The sequence below is a fragment of the Lepidochelys kempii genome, chromosome 7 (genome assembly GCF_965140285.1).
Source record: "Lepidochelys kempii isolate rLepKem1 chromosome 7, rLepKem1.hap1, whole genome shotgun sequence".
NCBI lineage: Eukaryota > Metazoa > Chordata > Testudines > Cheloniidae > Lepidochelys > Lepidochelys kempii.
This window is the reverse complement of record NC_136386.1, coordinates 85,355,535-85,375,402: the sequence shown is the minus strand read 5'-3', so window position 1 is coordinate 85,375,402 and position 19,868 is coordinate 85,355,535. Positions and strand designations below refer to the sequence as shown.

General features: G+C 42.3%; 1 protein-coding gene across 7 annotated transcripts in view; it reads left to right on the top strand.

Moving 5' to 3' along the window:
* Nucleotides 1-1,756: 1,756 nt before the first annotated feature.
* Nucleotides 1,757-19,868, top strand: part of DNAJB12 (DnaJ heat shock protein family (Hsp40) member B12) — a 29,070-nt gene continuing 10,958 nt past the window's right edge. For 6 of the 7 annotated variants that reach the window (XR_012160006.2, XR_012160007.2, XR_012160005.2 and 3 more), the window contains exons 1-5: nucleotides 1,757-1,957; nucleotides 9,849-10,023; nucleotides 11,533-11,678; nucleotides 16,693-16,878; nucleotides 18,698-18,777. Coding sequence is in view for 3 of the 7 variants with exons in the window: in XM_073353616.2 (XP_073209717.1) it covers nucleotides 1,825-1,957; nucleotides 9,849-10,023; nucleotides 11,533-11,678; nucleotides 16,693-16,878; nucleotides 18,698-18,777 (720 nt within the window). In the remaining 4 variants the exon portion in view is untranslated. Of the gene's footprint in view, nucleotides 1,958-6,601; nucleotides 6,745-9,848; nucleotides 10,024-11,532; nucleotides 11,679-16,692; nucleotides 16,879-18,697; nucleotides 18,778-19,868 lie in introns of all 7 variants that reach the window. The other variant, XM_073353619.2, reaches the window with a different exon arrangement.

Sequence of the window (19,868 nt, the reverse complement as noted above, 5' to 3'; positions counted from 1 at the left end):
ACCCCTTTAACTGTAGCAGCCCTGGCCCAAGTACAACAGTCAGGCAAGGCTATTGTACATCACCTGCAGGGAATGCCCTCGCCCTCTCGGGAACACTTGGCATGGACATATGAACATATCTGACACCTTTGGCTTGAAATCAGAGTTTTCTTTCTCCTAATGTGACCTGGCTGCCAATGCTGACATGTCTCACCTGCAGCTGGCACAAATATTTTTCTTATCTTCATGCATCAATACACTTTAGTGGGAATAATATGATGCTAAATGTTAGGTTAACTTGAAGTCCTAAATTTTTAGGAATGTAGGGTAATGGCATACTGCAAAACAAAAAAGAGAATTTCTTATAAGGCCCTGTTCCTGCAAGTGCTAGTACCCATGCTTAACTTTATGCATGTGAATAGTCCCATTGATTTAAATTAAGCGTATGTTTGAGGGACCTAAATTTCAAATAAGGGGAAAGGATCTGGCACAGCAGACAGTCTTAGTAGATTAGCTATTAGAACAGGTAATTTTATTAGTGTCTGATAACACGAAAGTAAATCTGGGCTTATATAAAAGGATGGGCAGTTGAGAGGGAAGTCAGGACTATGAATAGAGAATCACTAGAACGGTGTTTACAGCCTGCTACACAACATTTTAAGGGACAGCAGAAAACAGTTGATGGGCTTCTACAGAAGCTTTTCTACAGTGTTCTCATCTCAGTGAAGGATAAGAAGAGCAAAACACTTATTTTTAGAAAAATATGATTGCATTTAGTCTGATTAACAGGCATTGTTAGAAGTGCAATGGTGGGAGCTGTTCAGCCATAAGCCCTGGCCCTGGAAGTCAGGATGGTTGGGTTCTTAGCCTTGCTCTATCAGTGCGGGTCTTAGCCCAGTCTCTGCAGAGCTCTATAGATGGAGGATGGTGACTGACATTACACAGGTTTCAGAGTGGTAGCCATGTTAGTCTGTATCAGCAAAAACAACGAGGAGTCTTTGTGGCACCTTAGAGACTAACAAATTTATTTGGGCATAAGCTTTCATGGACTAGAACCCACTTCATCAGATGTTGATATTACACAGCAATGCAAAGTACAGCATGTCAGCGACAGCAGGGTCTTCATGACAATAACGTATGGGGGGGGGTGAGTGTCTCTCGCCCCCAGCATTAATAACAAATAGCACTCAGGGCATGGCCCCTGAACAGTGAGGGCAGCAGCAGGGTTAGCGCTGCCCCAGTGTGTTGATGAGAATTAAATTTTGACAAAACCAGAAATAAGTTTTGCCAAGAATGTTCATTACTTTTCTGTTCCTCTGCGGCCAGGAGGACCCAAGGCATAAGGCAGGGCAAGGATATGGGCAGGGTCCCATTGCAACACATAGGGCGGTTCAGGCCCTGCAGCCTCCTGACTCGCAGCCCTTCGCTAGACATTGGAAACAACAAAAAGAAAAGGAGGACTTGTGGCACCTTAGAGACTAACCAATTTATTTGAGCATGAGCTTTCGTGAGCTACAGCTCAATAAACTGATTAGTCTCTAAGGTGCCACTCGTACTCCTTTTCTTTTTGCGGATACAGACTAACACGGCTGCTACTCTGAAACCTGTCATTGGAGACAACGCGTCTCTTCAGTAGCGCCTATGGGGTCACCTAGCTTAAGATTCTGCGCTGATATACTGGCCAATACGGTAACTCAGCCGCTACTCCTTCCCACACGGTAGCTCTGAGGACGTAGTTCTCCGGTCGCTCTTAGAACTTCCGGCAGGGGGCTGCTGCACGCACTCGGTGGGTGACGCCATCGCCGCGCGCCGGCCCCTCCTCCCGTCTCGGCCACTGCCGCCGCCATGGAGTCCAACAGGGACGAGGCGGAGCGCTGTATTGCCATCGCCGTGGCCGCCATCAAGGCCAGCCAGCCCGACAAGGCGCTCCGCTTCCTGGAGAAGGCCCAGCGCCTCTACCCCTCCCAGCGAGTCCGCGGTGAGCGGGGTCCGGGGCGCGGGGGAGCCGGGGCCTGCGGCGCGAACGGCGGCGCTACTGACCTCTCACCTGCACTGCGCCTGCGCACTGAGCCCCGCCGCGCTGGGACTCATGGGACATGGAGTCCTCGCTGGCCCGGCAGGAAGGGCGGCGGGGGTTGCAGTGTGAGTCCCCCCGTGGGTAAAGCTAGGTTGTGACCGCGGGGAGTCCTGGGGAAGCTGGGGCGGAAGCGAGCCCCTCTGCGTTGGGACAGGAGGCGGAACCCCACACTACTGGGGCTTGAGGGACTACAGCTCCCAGAGGGCACCGCGTTGTCAGGCTGGGGGGGCAACAGCCCCCGTCCCAGCGAAACACAGCCCCCCGGCAGAACCCCCCCCCGTCTGCCTGACCGCCCCCAGAGACCCCGTCGCTCCCCTGCCCCTAGGGAGCCCCCACCTGCTCAACTTCCTCCATCCCCCTAGCTCTCCCCCTCCCCCCAACCATCCTGCAGACCCATCTCACCCATCAACAGACCGCTCCCCATCCCTGCCTCTCCCTCTGGAGTGCCCCTAAACCCTCGCAGCTCCTCCCACCCCAGCCTGCCAGGGGAAAAGGCCAGTCTGGCTAATGGGGTCGGGGGAAAGCTGCTGTCCTAGCCCTGTCTGTGTTGCCCTAGGCCTTTGCACCCAGGCATGGGGCAGCTCATCCTATGTCAGTACGTGTTTCCCAATCCTGTACGTATTATTTTGCTGCACACTTTTGGGGTGATGTTGTCCTCTAACTGCCAAAGGTGTGACAGACCAAAACTGAACTTCTCAATCAGAAGTGATGGAGGAAACAAGGCATTCTATTAGGGTCCTTTCCTCTATGTAAAGTGTTCTGAAAATGTGGGTTTACTATGGACCTACAAAATATGTAAACTGCTTTTAAAGCTGGACAGTGAAATAACACCAGATTTGGGTGTGCAGAAGTTTGAGTCTAGAACGAGGTGATGTTTCACATAATGAGGTATAATAGAGATATAGGGAAGAGTCCTTCTTATGTGTAAAGATCAACTCCTGTTGAGATGATTCAGACTTCTTTAGGATGAGCATCTTTGCTCAATATAATAGCCTTTATTGTAAAAAATGTTACGTGCTTAAGCTTCGTCCCTTTCTTAACAGTGAAAAGGCAGTATTTCTGCTGAAAAAGTCTAATTAATTCAGTTTGGTGAAGTATGAAGACAGACACTTGATAAGCTTCTGAGTGAAATTGTGCTTGGAAAATTATTGTGTCTTAAATATTGTGATGTTAGGCAGATTATATGTGGACATGGAGTTGTAGGTTTTGAGGGTGTAGCACTGGTGGCGTGTTATTTGGCAATATATAGGGCCTAGAATTGCTTCCCATCAAGCTCTCACTTGAGGATTTAAATAATGAATAATGAAACTCTTCCTGAAAAGTGCTGAGAGGAAAAACTGTGAAAGAAAGGAAAGAGAGAGCAGAAATGGCATCATGTTTCATAGAAGCTTCACTCAGGAATGGACTGTTCTCCACTGTTTCAGGAATAGGCAGTAGTGTTAAATAATTACTGGAAATAAAAACACCAGACACTGTGAAGTTCTGTCCCAAGTAAATGCTATCTATCACTGACAGTTACCTGGGGGATCTTGTCCCTTCTTCTTTTACAGCTTTTTACATAGGGAAAAAGCCCAGAATAACTAGTGCAGAAAAACTGTTGCTGAACAGCTATTCCAGACTAGCTCCTTGTGTACATACTTTGGAATTGGATTAACCAAATCCACAAAAAGACATTCTTAGTGCAGAATAAGAGTGTCCACACAGGGAGCTAGTACTGAACAGCTATTGTGCTTTGAATTCACACCCTAGCTATTTCTTATGAACTTTGCTGTGACTTCCCCATGTAGACAAGACCTAAGTAATGCTTGCATAGCTTGTCATGCCAATGAAACATAATAAACTTGTAAACAGTGTTGTGTTTTTTTTTTTGATGGAGGTAGCGTAACCAGGTTGTAAGTTTTGTCTGATTTTATTTTATTTTTTTTTAAGCAACTCAGAACAAAATACCCCAATCTTTTAAAAATCCATCTGTCCTGCCACGGTTTCATTGCAATATCTAGTCGGTCCCCCTCTCCCCCCCCAAACACACACAATTTAGAGGTTTTGTGGTCTTCAGGGAGCTCATTTTCAGCCCCCTTCTCTCCCCCCCCCCCCCGAAAGTAGATGACTAGGACAGAAGCAGAGTGTTAAATGAAAGGTTTGATAAAGTATCCCCTGCTCCTCACCCAAATTAGAGGCATGATTACATCCGGAGTATGACGGAACAAGTTCATGTTGAAATCTTTGGTAGGGTGGAGGAGGAAAACTTGCAGTACAGCTGCCTCCATCATAATCAGCATACATGGGTAAACTGGAATCCAATTCCTGCATTACCAGACCTTTCACCCAATAAGGGTAGATGCTTGGAATAAATTCTTAGGTTTAACACATACTAAAACAAAAATTCTACCTGCCCCCTCTGGTTCCATACTTGTTTTCCACCAGCGCTGCGGGGTGTGATTCACAGCTCAGGTAGACATATGCTCTTGAGCCAGTGCACTAAAAATAGCAGTGCAGCCACGGCTGCCTGAATACATGTCAAGGACCTCGGATGGGGTTGTACTTGGGCAGCTCGCTCATGCTACCATAGCCACTTGGGAGTGTGCTAGCTCAAGCAGGGCTAGTGAGTGTATGTCTACCTGAGCTGGGTAGACATGTACCTAGAAGTACTGAAACCCAGCAGCAGACAGAGCCTACGTATTTTTCCCCGAGAGGAGTCCTTGTGCCTTTGACAGCCCAGAGTGGCCACATTTCACACCTGCTTTACACCCTATCCTAAGGCTGAGGATGCTCTTTAATTGAGGAGGGAGACTGAACCATAGTCTACTCTTAAAATGTATATCAAACCAGCCTTGTCACTCAGATGTGTGAAAAATTCACACCCCAGAGTGCTGTGGTTAAACCAAACTGATCCCTGGTCTAGTCATGTCTACACCATGTCTTCAGCTGACCTACCTACCGCTGCTCGGGGAGGTAGATTACCTACATCAATGGGAAAAATCCTATCTGTTGATGTAGGAAGCATCTACACTATGGCTCTGTAATGTCTGTAGTATAGACCTGCCTGAAGATGGCATAGACTACTTAAGAGAGAGTGTTATGTAATGGTTAGAGTCAGGAATGAGAATTACTGGGTTCTATTTCTGGCCCTTTCAGTGACTCACAGTGAATGGCACTGAACAAGATATTTTTTTCTCTGCTCCAGCTTCCCTATCTGTAAAACCAGGATAATACACTTCACAGAGGTTACACGGGACTTACTGTTTATAGAGCGCTTGGAAGGTGCTATGGAAGTGCACTTTATCATTCTCTGGGAGCAAGTTATTAGTAACATGCCTGTTATTTCAGTGGCCAGGGTGGGCTTTGAGAGTCACGGAGAGGGATTTGCATGCAGGGAGAAGGTGGGATAAATGACATTACTCAGCTCTGTATTTTGCAACTAACTTTCCAAACTCCCATTGCTTTCTTTCTCCTGGCATCTCTTCTGGCTGTGAGGTCATATCCCTGTGTTTATGATATTGTGGTCATGAGATGACTGATGATGCATTCTGCATTATGATATCACTACAGGAATAAGGTGACGAAGCCTGGGTAGGTGGGAGAAAACAGTCTCACGCTACTGGCCCTTCCTAGTCTGCACTGCTGAGATTCCATAAAGTCCTCTGTGATCTAGGCCTGAGGGTGCTATATACAAGTGATGGTCTGTCCCCTAATGTCTCTCTGGGGAAGTTGCAATAGACATAATTGCCTTTATTATTATCCTGAGATTCCATTAGCTGTGTTGCAAGTAGAGCTTTCTTGGTTTACAGACCCAAGCTACAGAATTCCCTCATTGAGCATATGCACCAGAGTCCATCCCTCTGTAGCTATCTTTAGGATTCTCTGCAAAGTCTATTCATCTCATTTCTACATTGTTGGGTTTAATTTGTTTTGTTTTTAAACAGCTCTTCCTTCTCACCTGCTTTATTTTGCAAGTGACTATCTGGCCCATTGAACTGATTTATTTGGGGATTGGTCCTGCTTTTTTGTGTTTTTTTTTCTGAGCAGGGGGTTGGACTAGATGACCGCCTGAGGTCCCTTTCAATCCTGATATTCTATGATTCTATGAACTGGGTTTGTTTAACTATTTTGAACTATGCAGCATCCCAGATGTGTGTCTGTGTAAGCTTTAGAAATAAAGAGTAAACACATGCCTTTGACATTTATCAAAAGTGACCAGGAAGTGAATAGTTAAAAAATAAAAAAGGAAAAGAAAAGAGGAAAGAAATTATTTTATTGGTATATATTTATTGTCACTTGTGTGAATTCCTGCTCTAAATTTTTTAGACAGAACCAAAGTTGGCTTTGATTTCTCAACTTTTTTGGGGGGGGGAGGGGAAAATCTTGGGGGGATCATTTGTTTTGCGAACTCTTTCCCAGTGTGGAGCTCTAGGCTGTTTGTATGCCTCTCTCTGGTCCTGTCTGGCTTCCTCCCACAACTGCAGACATGATGAATAGGCTTGTTCTGTTTCAGATGTGATTTTTGCCTTAAGGTTGGTGTTTAACCTTTCTTATCTAATTACCCAGGAAAAAGTGTAATCTTTTTGTGGAAAAACTCATCCTAGAAACTGAGAAGCTCTGTTCCAGCAAGAATGGATCACCCTCAGAGATGCCGTGGCTTTCTTGAAGAGTTTTGCTATGGTGCTGATCAGGAAAACAGATGCTGAAGGGTGAATAAATACCAGTTTGCTCATCATGTGTGGGCATCCTTACCTGCACCTGGAGCAGTTATACTCAGGCCTAAATATCTGGCTTGGGTAGGGCAGAATAGACAGAAGACTTATTTAATGTGGAATAATGGATGGGTCAGTGGAAATGGGCAGATTAGAATCCTAGGATGCGAGGAAAGAGGGGTCCATTATTTTTTTTTTTTAATGTGCCGCTTAAAAGTTCCTACCATAACCCCAACCATTCTATTATTATGTCTCTCACCTTCCTACAGCCCATATCTGAGTGTAAGCTCTCTTTCTTTACATTCTGTGACATGCCTAGTAATATGCTGCTGGGGAGAAATCTTGAAGTCTCTGTAATTACATGATGTTAATTTAGACTTTGTATGGTTAATCTGATTCCTAAAAATCTCACTTACAACTCTGTTAGTGAAATCAGTGCTAGCAAAGATCAAAAAGTCATTTGTGTAGACCATGTGTGTACACTGCCTAGCGCAATAATAACAGTACCTAGCTCTTATATAGCTCAGATTCTGACTTGGTTCTCTATGTGCTATCACTATATAAATTAATGTCTACAATAGGGAATTTTACAAAAAAACACCACCCATGATGGAAGCCCTGACATAGACAAAGTGTCAGTGGCTTATGGTAGTTTTACAACTGTTAATTGCCTTTGCTAAAACAACTTAATTTGAAAAAATGCAAGCTAAGCGTCTGAGGAAAGGTAATCTAAACACACATGCTAATGGGGAGGGAGAAAGCTGGGAAGTAATGCTGACCGAACTACAGGGGTAATAATGGACAGCAAGTTTGACACGAGTTTGCGATGTGCTATGGCTGCATAAAAGGCCATTGTGATTTTTGGGATGCATATGGAAAGGAGCCATGTTATGAAGCAGAGAAGTAGTAGTCCCAGCATGTGACTCTGCTGCAGCTGAGCCTGGAATTTAACATTCAGCTTTGGAACCACATTACTGGAAATATATTGACAAATTAAAGGGAATTCAGAGAACAACAACAAAAAATAAGGGGGATGGAGGGATTGCCTTTTGAGACAATATTTGAAGAGCTAAATAGGTATAGTTTAGCTAAGGAGTAGCAGAGGACCATAGATCTACAAATATTTGAGTAGTGTAAATATTAAGGAGGAAGATAAATTTAATATCCAGTAGAATTCTAGGTATAAGAGTAGTGAGATGAAGTTGAGAGAGAATTTAGACTGTGAAGAAATTTCTCCAGATATTCAATGAGGTGTATTAGACTGGAATAGTTTTCACAAAATAAATTGTGGTAGCCCTCTTGCTTGGGACTTTAAAAACTAAACTGAACAACATATCTGAAAATGTAATATAAGAAACACTCCTGCTTTTGTAGAGAGGGGGACTGTCTAATCTAATTGAGATTTTCTGCATTTAACTGGTGTGGGAAATGTGAAAAAGAATGAGGCAGCCTATCTGGTGTCACCTATAAGGTCAAGAGAGGCAGCCTGTAAACTACAATCTATGGGGAGTTTTGTAACAGCCAGATCTATTTAACAACGTTTTCTGAAAGAAGAAATATCTTAAGGTTCAGAATCTCAACAGGCAATTCAGCAAGGTACTTAGCCTTCAGTGTTCTTTGCTTTTTTATCCTTCATTCTGTAATGATTCTCTTTATTGGTTGTAGGATTATTGATCTGTTTCTTCTTGCCCAAACATAAACTCTGTGTAGCAGATATGATATCTTGGTTCAGCTGCTGGCTTGCATATGTTGTTTGCTGTTACATAAAGAAAGCAATATCCCTGTGGTAGAAGGTCTTAAATGTGCATTCAAGTAGACTCTTGGGCACTGCAATAGATGGAATGTCCTTCTCTGGTATAGATTCTGGATAAAGGATTGCAACCTCTTCAAGTTACTGATATGCCTGTAAATACTATTTTCCATTTCTAGTTTTATTAAGTGTGTATACTTTTTATACAGTAGGGACAAACCTTATGAAATACGGAAACTACAGATTTGAAGAGTTGTCTGAAATTTAGTAAAAAGATACTTTGCAAAAAGGTGAACGTTGCAAAATTAGATGAAAAAGTGAATTTGGGTGGTGGTTTTATGTCTGCAGAGCACAATGATCTTCAGCTTCCTGCTCTGGCCAATTACGGAGCTGCATTGTTGGGCTGTGGTCTAAATTATTATGTCTGCCATGCCCCAGTCTGAAAGGTGGTAGGCATAGCATGGAGTCCTGAGGATGGAAGGAGAGGTTTTAAAACAGAAGAGCCTTAGAGCAATATACAGAAAATACTTGCACATCCCACTTAAAATGTGAATTTGAAAAACCTCTCTATATCTCATAGCTTTCCTGCAAATAAATGAGACACAGTTCCCTAAACCAAAGTGCTCTGGATCTGATGTTGTTAGACTTTATAGTCACAACCCCACCACCGTTGCTGTGTACTGTGGCTGTCCGTGCTTAAAGGAAGTTATTCAGCACATACTGTATTTGAATCATTACAGTGTCTCTAGAACAGAGGAAAATTAGAAGGAAGCTTTATTTGTTTCCCCCTTTTACCAAATTTGTGACTATCCCATGGGATTGTAACTTATTGTAACTTATCGAGCATTGTGGGACTGAAAGTCAGGAGGTTAGTTGAGTTAAATGGATGGAGGTGAACTTGTTCCAAGGGTACCATTCTCTAATTCCCTGAAGATGGAATACAAACTGGGAAATAATTGTTCCTAAAGGAAAGGCAGGAAAAAGTGAAAATGAGAAAACAAATGTCTAGTAATTTGGGGACCCTGGTGTGACTTCCAGACTCTTGTCTCCCAGGCTGGTAGGGCCTGGGATTGCTGTGGAGGATGTGTGCTTTGCCCCTGCTGAAGTAGTAGTATCTGGAATCAGTAAGCAGTGCCCCCCTATTTTTGGTTGAGAAGCAGTGGGAACACTGGCATTCCTGGGCTGAAAAGATGGCGTCTCTGATGAAGGGGGAAGAACAAATGGAGGATCCTTATGGTTGTGACAGAGATGAAGTGGGCTCCCTCTTTCTCAGTGGGTAAAGGGGCAATGCAGCTTCTGTGATTTGGATGATCTCTAAACTTTTCTCTTTTTCAATTGTTTTTAATTTTAGTGCTGATCGAATCCCTCACCAAGAATGAACAATCAGCCAATGGCCAGTCCAAATCCAGAGAGTCCACAAATGCCCACTTTAGGAAAATGAGTGGAGACTTCCCATCAGCCAATGGGGAGGCAGGTGGGGAAACTAACAAAGGTTACACCCAAGATCAGGTGGATGCAGTTAAGAGGTAGGCAGTCACTGCTTCATTTTTCATAGGACAGAATAGTTTGTTGTCCGGTGACATTAATGATCTACCCCAATGGTGTTTGGTTTTATTGCATGGTATCAGTCTGTTCTCCAGAGTGTTTCAAAGACATTTAAAACATGCAGAAACACAGATTTTTGAATACCTGGAGAAACTGTGTGTGATGTGTGCTGCTGTAATGATTGACTTTGAATTATCTGAGAATTTTGGGTAATTGGAGAGTTGTTAATGGGATTATAATATAAAAGTGTTAGAGGGATTTAATAGCCCTGGCTGGAATTGGATGTCCTGTGCATAAGGTTCCCCCCTCCACCCCCCCCCCCCCGCCAATATGTATGCCTAGTACAGTGAGGCTTAAATTTCTAGGCACCTTAATACAGATAATTAATATTAAGTAAATTCTGCCAGTGCACATCAGGCCTGACTTGTAGTGCCTGCTGATATTCCGGTCCTGAGTCTCTCTTGATGAGAGCCTGGTAGTGGTATTGTGTGGTGGTTTCCCATTCTATCACACTTTCAAGTTGTGATATGCTTAGTAAAACTCCTGCTAAAATTGCCTGGAACAAGTTTACCTGGTATGTGCAGTATACTGTTTGAAAACAGGTTTTCAGCTGGCATTTATCCCGCACCCTGTAAATACTAAGAGCAGATAGACCTAACTAGGCATAATCAGTTGCTAAACTCTTTTTAAAGCTATGGTATGTTTGAATTGCACAAGAACACTCATCATCTTGAGCTGATTAGCTTCTGGATATTTTTCTACTTAATCCATTTTTTAAGAAGAGTCCATTCTGTGACCTATATCATATTTTAGCTCTGAATTTTTGCTGTATAGGTTGGGGGGAAAGAGAGTTCTTGTGGAACTGCTAATATACCTTGAACAACAGTAGTATGAACCAGACCACTGTAACACAGGGCTCCATGCCCTGAACAGGCTTTTTTCCTTCCTGTGGAAATCTTCATCAGACTATTTCAAAAGTCAGTTTGGTCTGTGAATTAATTGAATCCGAGAGAACTGTTTTCCCCAGATCCTGTCCCAGCGTTTGAGGGATCACTCTTGCTATCTGTCCCTGTTGTTGGGGGGAGCTCTCAAACCATGGACTCAGCTTCCCTTAACCAGCCCTTAGAACCTGAATTTATTGAGTTTCAAAGCATGGTGTGATGCTTATTAATTCTGTCAAACCTTTTCTTAAATTGCCTCCACACCAATGCAAGGTGACATTGGGCCACTTGAGGGCACAGTCATTTTACTGGGTTGAGTCATTTGTTCTTTAAGGACTGTAGATACCTGGTAATAAAAGCACAGGGCAAACAGATATGTGACATAAACTGGTTCATACCGAGGAATCAAAATTGAGTAAACCAAAGTTCAGAGGACAATATTAACCAGAACTGGGATGTAGGGATGCTGAAAAGTTGATGCATACAAAGGTAAGAAGCCTCCTTACCTCAAACTAACTGCCCCGTCACCTAATTTCTCTTAACTTCTAGGGTAAAGCAATGTAAAGATTACTATGAAATTCTAGGAGTGAACAGAGAGGCCTCTGACGAGGACCTGAAAAAGGCTTACCGGAAACTAGCACTGAAATTTCACCCAGATAAGAACCAGGCGCCAGGTGCTACAGAAGCATTCAAAGGTAAAAACGTGTTTCCTGTTTCTTGAACTCAACTCCCTCACAAGCTGACGGTCGTGTATTGGGGTGACAGTCTAAGTACAACCTCATCTAAAAGATACTAAAATGATAAATGAAGGCTGATGGGTTGTTAATTTCTGTGTGTGTATTAAACAAAAATAAAGAGGGGACCCTGTAAGCCAGTGAACAAACTCGCCAGCCAGGGAAGTAGAATAAAGCTCCCAAAACAACTGAGTTCATGTCCTTTTCCTCTGGGCTCATTTTATTAACAAGGCTCAAAATAATACAAACACTGGGGAGAAAAGGCCTGGTCCACTTTCCACCAACTAACTGCAAAGCAAGAGGACACATCTTTCCCCTAAGTAGCCCTTCCTGGCTATCTCTTAGGCCTCCTGGAAGGAACTTCCCTCAACCCTCATGTTCAGCAGACTGAGCTAGAAGAAATCCTATACAGTTTTCAGCAAGCAGTTACATGATGCTTAGTCAGCTGACCCTTCTCCATCATGAATTCTTCCTGGAGACAATAACTCCCCTCAACCTTCCCGGTCTTAAAGGGACAGGGCTTGGAACGGAGGGCAGGGATGTGCACTTGTACCTAAGGACCAGCAACCTGTTACAGACTCATTAGGGTGTGTAGCATAGGAGTCAGCAGTTGGGACAGTAACCCTTGTCTCTTATAACTGCAGGTATCAGAAAGTGCCTTAGTATAACTCTAAAAGGCACACCGTTTAACTGAATTTATCACAAGTGGGTGGGGGGGGGGGGGTTTGGAAAAAGTGTCTGGCAGAAAACTGCCCTCTTCTGAGCTGGCATCAGAGAAACCAGTTACATAGTTTAAATTCTCCCACCCAATGAGCTTTCCAAGCAGTCCTCTAATAAGACTTCAGATTTCTCAGCAGACACATCAATACTGCAGTTAAACAAAAATATCATAAATGGAATTACTATATATAAACCCCAAATAACAAACTCAGTTGTGCACCTGAACCAATTATGTAACTAATGCCAGCCAAGATTTTCTTTTTTAATCCCCAATAACTTAAAACAAAACATAACTAAATGTAAAGATCCTGATTCTCAGACCCTATGTCAACTATTGTAGGCACTGAAAAGGGAAATTTTCTTGGTAATGAGATCTATTAGGTTGTGGAATAGTTTACCAAGGGAAGCCCTGTCACTTGGAATATTTAAAACTAGACTTAAATGTAGCGCTAGAGAACATAGGGTGTAGTCCTGATTTTTAGGGATAAGGGCTAAATTACTGAACTTTCACCTCTAATTTCCATGATTCTTAACATTTTCTTTTGTGTTAATGTTGCATCTTAATTTTATCTGAGCAGAAAGAACTAGAAAGCTTGCGTTGTCAATTTTGTTTCAGGGGACTTTGCAAAGTGAGCATCAATACTCAACAATTGATTGTGGCCCAGGTAAATACTTGGTGTCACTTTGGGAAAATCAGTAGCGTTACATGAGGAATGAGTTTAGCTCATTATGTTAAGGTCTGTAGAAAAAAGCAGTGTGCTAAGAAAAATAGGTTTATTTTTATATACATTAAGTACTTGATAATATCAAATTAGACAAGCCTGATAAAACAAACGCTTGAAAAGGTGGGCTCACTGGCTTAAAAGTCTATTTACTAGAAAATATTCCCTCTAATATTAAGCCTTAAATTTAAGTGTAGGTCTACTCTGAAAAACATCTCTAGTGAAAGTTTCCTGGGGTTCTATGTTCATGGTGTTTCACTGATGCCATGTCAAAATGACATAGTTTACCAATAAAATAAGATTTTTCCAACTGACAACCTTCCTAACTTATCTTGGGGCTTGTACACACTAACACTTTTATGTCAGCCTAACTTATGTCGCTCAGGGATGTGAATAAGCTACCCCCCCGAGTAGTGTACATTACACCGACCTAAGCGCTAGTGTGGACGGTGCTATGTCAGCAGGAGAACTTCTCCTACCAACATAGTTACTGCTGGTTCTGGATGTGGTTTTGTTATGCCAATGGGAGAGCTCTGTCCTGTCTGCATCAAGCGTCTTCACCAGACACGCTACAGTGGCACAGCTGCACTGATGTAGCGCTTATAGTGTAGACTAGCCCTCAGTCTTTTAGGGCCTGAGTTTTCCTATTCCAGAGGCACAGCTGGGTGTGGCCAAGGTCGTTTAGGATTCTGAGGCTGCTGGGGGCCATTTTGGCCTCTAGTGTAAACTAGAGTAACCCCAAAGGCTACTAATTCGTGCCTGGGCTGCAGCAGTTGCTAAAGGACTGTCCAGCAGCCCAGAATTGCCATCTGCACTCTGACCCTCCCTTCTTCCCCTGTACCACCCAGGGAACTTGCACCTGCCAGGGTAATATTTTCAGGGAGGTTGGAGTTGGCCTCCAGCTGTTTTCCTGTCCTTTTAACAGCACAAAAATTGCATAGAGGTGCTAGAACATTGCCTTGAATTGGGACCTGAGAGTCAAGTTCCATCCTCGGTGTCCTTCTCACTCATGACCACCAATAATAAAGACTGTGCAAGCCAAATTATGTTCTTGGTGGCACCTGTTCAAATCAGAGTGAAGCCAGTGGGATTGTATAGGTGTCACTGAAGGCATAATTTGACCTGCAGAGTGTTTAATACTGGTGATGTTGGCTAAGAAGAAAGCCACCAAGCTTGATTCTGAGTTTAGGATGAGTTTCTAGGGGCGATGGTGAGAAAAAAGTATCATGTCCGGTTTCAACTAGCTAGCGAAATACATGAGGTTCCGGTGGGAGTTGGAAAGTCTATTTTCAAGTGTATACTGCTATGTTATTTGATATTAGGGTATGTTTTTTTAAAAAAATAGGCATAAATTGAGGAGCAAAAGTCAGAGGCAGGGGTTGTTCAGGCCTATTAATTCTTAAGTCTATGACTGATAAGTGTATTGCCATTAGCAAATAGTGGGCTGAGCCTCTAGCCACCTGGGAGAGACCTTTTATGCATTGGGTTCAGGTCAAATCTGCATATGTGTGCAGACATCCACATAGTGGCTATCATAAACCTTTCTTCAACAGTTTACTCTTCAATCCTTGAACAGTGGCAAAAGGCAGGTTTCTTCACCAGTAATCTTAAATAATCATATTTACTGAAGGCTTAGACGCAAGTTACATGTCAAAACTGCATTAAGCAAGGTGCACTTTATCCTCCATTACTGGGCTATCAACTGTCAGGTTATCTCTCCTCAAAGCCATGTCTCATTGATTCTCCATTCCATTATGCCTCTGATGTTAACACTTTTCTCATAATGCCCATTAAAGCCCAGCTGTTTGGTTCCAGAGGATGAAGGGAAAATATGTAGTGCGAATTTTAGGTTTTTTTTCTTACATTGATGTATTAGCTGATGCCTTAACATTCATCTTCCCAGTGACATCTGATAAAGTGCTATGTTTTGCCTTGAGACCTTGTCTTAATCAGTGTTGCAATAGCCCACACTGTCCCTTGGAGTTCCTATCACTAGATCTGGCAGACTTGGGGGGAAAAAAATTTAAACCTGACCACTTTAGCTAAACTTCCGGTTTGGAGTGAGCTAGCAGCAGTACAGTGCCAAATACTTATTGGGAACGCGACTGCTAATATCTCTTGAGTTTTAATGTCAATAAAAGTGCATACATAAAACAAAACCAAGACCTCAGATTCTTCCATTTGAATTTCCTGCCAATGTTCCTTGAACCTTAACTTATACTGGCATAACTTTCCCATATAGATAAGCCCTCTTGCTGCTCTGGCTACATGTGCATCAACAGGAAAGGAGGAGTTAGATGAATCTGTCTGAAGGAGAAAGCCTTGCAAGGCTTATATTGAAAAATCCTCCATCAACTCCAGTACAATTAACTTGTATATATCCTCACTCATAAGTTATCATATCACACTATGTAGTTGAGGATGATGAGAGAAAATGGACTCTTGCAGAGTCAGGGACAGAAACTCTCAGGTAGATGGGTAGGTAGATAAGGGAGTTGACAAATGGAGGTGTGTAAAGAAAAGAAAATGCAAATGTAGAAGCAAATGCAAATTTAGCAGCAGTAAAGCTGCAAGTAAGCATTCTTGCAGGTTGGTTACAGTGAGGCAAGAGTGGAAGAAGGGAGTCATGAAGAAAGGAGACTAGGGTTTAGTTTCAGTACTTTTCCATTGTCACAATGCTATGTAAGCTTGTTCCTCTTAATTGTCCCCCTTCCCTCTGGCATGTGGAAATTTCTGAGACCTGTAACCTGCATGGACAAAACCTTTACCCGGGATTTCTTTAAGATGTTTTATTTATGTGCTTTGGGCCTTTCAGTGATTTGAGCCGTGTTGTAACTTCTGTGAAGTTATGTTTTTGGACAATAAACTTGGAATCGCATAATGTCATTTTTAGAGTACATTTTCCAAGTAAAGCCATGCTTCAGTATATATTTTCGCATGGCTCAAGAAGTTAATTTGAAAATTAATCCTTACACATTAAAAAAAAAATTTATTCAGCAGAGTCAGGAACAGAAACTTCTAGGTAGATAGGGGAGACCTGAAGAGGAGCTCTGTGTCGCTCAAAAGCTTGTCTCTTTCACCAGCAGTAGTTGGTCCAGTAAAAATTACTACATCACCCACCTTGTGTCTCAAGTAAAAAAAAACAACTTTTAAACTCAGCAAAATGTAGAGCCAGTATCCTTGACAGTATCCTTCCAGGAATTTCGAGTTTCTGATTCATCTGGAAGGATATCTCTGTCACCCCAGGATTTGAGCGAAGAAGCACTGTGTGTATTGATCCTGGTTGGAGTTAATCAAGGTCTCAATCATTTCATCAAATGACCTTGTTCTCTTCTTCTATTTGCATCCAGCCGAGAGATGCATTCCTCTAATGATCAGGGATGTTAAATAACCTTTTAAAGAGGGTGGGTAATTGACAATTGAATCTATGTAATGGGACCTGTCAGTTTGCAGGTTCAAAACTTGTTCAGAAGAGGGGAATGTATTACCAGGAGAAATAGGCTAACTGTGCTTCCTTTTTGCCAATATTTCAGCCATTGGTAATGCATATGCAGTATTGAGCAACCCAGAGAAGCGGAAGCAATATGACCAGTTTGGAGATGAGAAAGTTAACCCTTCAAGACATGGACACAGTCATACAGACTTCCACCGTGGATTCGAAGCAGACATCTCACCCGAGGATCTCTTCAACATGTTCTTTGGTGGTGGATTTCCTTCTAGTAAGCCTGTCAAGTTTTAATCTTCTCTGTGGGCAAGGGTGATTCCATTCAGCTATCTTTGCTGCCACTCTTGTGACAGAACAATAATGCAGTAATGGTTTATTTGGCAGTCTGTGGTGATACTGAAAGCTGTGTTCCTCTCAACAGCTGAAGTACATGAGAGTTCTCCTTCACAAGTGATTGTCCGTTACTGATGTAAACATCTCAGTTTCCTAAATGGTTAAAATTAGAGCTCTGAGAACTCAGCCCACAGGACAAATAGCTTACTGAACCAGCAGGTAGTGTCATCAGAGCAGGAATTCTTAGGACCCTCAAATGGATGTTTGCATACTGGTCATATTCACCTTTTTTAACTTGTCTTGAACATTTTTAAGTCACTTTTTTACGTTAGCTTTACAAGCCTGTTTTGAGGAAGTATTAAAACCCTCTTCATCAGAATAAATATACTAACTTCTAGGCCACTAAACACCAAGAAGAGATCTCTTACCCAAATTGCGTCTTCAACATCTGCTGTGCTGCACAACTAAGACACTAAAAGTAGCAGGTATCAGTCTCCACTTCTTTCACCCTACTTTCCTATCTCTCCCCTCAGAAAAATCAATCAAAAATATTTATTTCTGTATATGTGTCAAGGAGGTGTTGAGTAGTCATGGCCTCCCCCGCTAGCCAAATCTGACCATAGTGAACTTTTAGGGACTTCTGTAGTACATGATTTAAATTTGTTCAGATTGAAAGTAAATCTGTATCTTGTCTATATAAATTGATCAGGGCAAGAAGCTGTCTCCCTAATTTCCTTTGTACACATTTTAGTGGTCACCATTAAAATATTTACTGTTTTCCTTTTACAAGCACGTAAAGTTACTGTGTTATTCCCTCTCCTAAGTAGAGGAATTACCTAGGAATAGCACAATAACAGTAAGTACTTGCAGAAGCATTGGTAAAGCTTTTACTAGTATTCATTGTGCTAGCTGTAATGGACTAGGTGTTTGAGAAACCACTGAGACAACTGAGAAAGATGACTATTGGGGTTGGTTATAATTTCTTCTTCCCCATTACCATGTGAATTCATAAACAGGTTAATAGTAAGGCTATTTCTATTATTCAAAACTACAGCTAAGTAAAGATGACAGCTGTAGGAACTCTACACTTAATTATAAAAGAGAGCAGGTTTTTTTCTGATCAGGAAACTAGGAAAAAATATTATTTTATTAAAAACTTCTTAGTTTTATAATCTAAAATTCAACACTACACAGTATTGAAGAGACTTGCACAATGTCTCCACCCGCCCTGAAGTCCTCCAGTTTGGCTACACAAATAGTATGGACCATCCACCAATTACCCTTCAGGCAGGTCTGCTTGGCACTCTCCCATCTTGGGACTAAGTCTTTTCTGGCAGTAACATTGTTCATTTTAGGGCTCACCACTCATTTCTTAAATGCTTACCAGGCAGTGAATCCAAATTCTTCCTTTAAAAAAATCTTTTTATCATCCCTGCTGAGTTGGCATTCACCCTCACAGCCCACCTGGTCAGGTACACTTTTTAAAGATGCCTCCATTATTATTTTCTAGAGTGATGCTGCAGTGTCATTACTTGGTGACACCTGGCTAAAACTCCAACCAACATCACAGGGTGGCTTAGGTGAAAATTTCTGAATTTAATTGTGATATGTCTATGTCTAATCTGCTCATGTGTTGCATTCTTAATCAGGTAGGATGATGTGGCATGTGCACAATTCTTCTGATCTCATCATCTGCCAGGCTAGCTGTCAGAAAGTCCCCGTGTTCTGGATTCTTTTTAATGGATTTCTGTTGCCCACAGGTAATGTTCACGTATACAGCAATGGCAGGATGCGATATACCTACCATCAGAGGCATGACAGACGAGAACATCAGGGTGATGTAAGTGGAGACAAGAGCAAGGGGAAAGTAAAAAGGCTTTAATGTGTGCAACCCAAAAAACAGGTTGCTGTTGTAGCCATTGTATGAAATTGGCCACCTAGTTTTCCATTTTCCTAGATAAGTGGAGTGCTTTTCTATTGTAATCTCACATGAGTTTATTTTTTTTCTAGAAGAGTTGCCTGTTTAACTTACTTACAGTTGAATTCCCATGACTTTCATACATATGCAGATGCAGCTTATCAGACTGGATCCCATTTACACAGTGGGAAAATAAATGTCATTTTCTCTTTGGCATAGCGTCATATTGAAATAAAATTATAGCATCAGCCAAATGCAGCATGAACTGAAGTTTCTTTTTTACCTAAACACTTAATTCCAAAAGTCAGATTTCTCTTGAAACAATGAGCAGAAATTAACTGAATAGTGGAGGGTTTACCCACCTTATATGTGAGTCCTCATAACATCTACACCCATTCCTCCTCATTTTGCTACCCAGGATGTGCTGCTTGTTGCATGATACCACAGTGTTAACTTCAGGCCCATTTGAAGCTGTTATAATCTAAGAATGCCAGAAAAATAAACAGGGTGTTGTGATCATTTTCTTAGAGGGGGATGGTTAGTCAAAACATCTGTCTTATTCAATGACTTTCCTATACCCAGATCTTCTCAGGGACACTTTGTGAACCAGACCTGTTGAACGCATGGACTCTCACAAAATACAAAACCAGAGTGGTAGAGAAGGGACCTCCAGACTTGATGAAACCAAGAGACAGAAAATTTAAAGATCTACCAATTTTTCTTTTCTGTCCCCAACCTCTCTCTGAACTCTGAGATTTTCTTGCTCCTGAATCTCAAATTACCATGCCACTACCTTTCCACTGAGCACTGGACAGGGCGGGACTTCCAATCTGTTCCTCTCTCTAATTAGTCAAGGAAGACACTTTTATAGTGACAGGAGGCATTTCTGTGCCTCCTTTTGTCACAGAGGCCAAATGTACTGCTTCTACAATGCTCCCAGCCCCATCTGGTTAGGGAAATAAGACAGAGGGGCCATAGAGCTAACCCAGATCTCTTTCGCAGCAGTATAGATC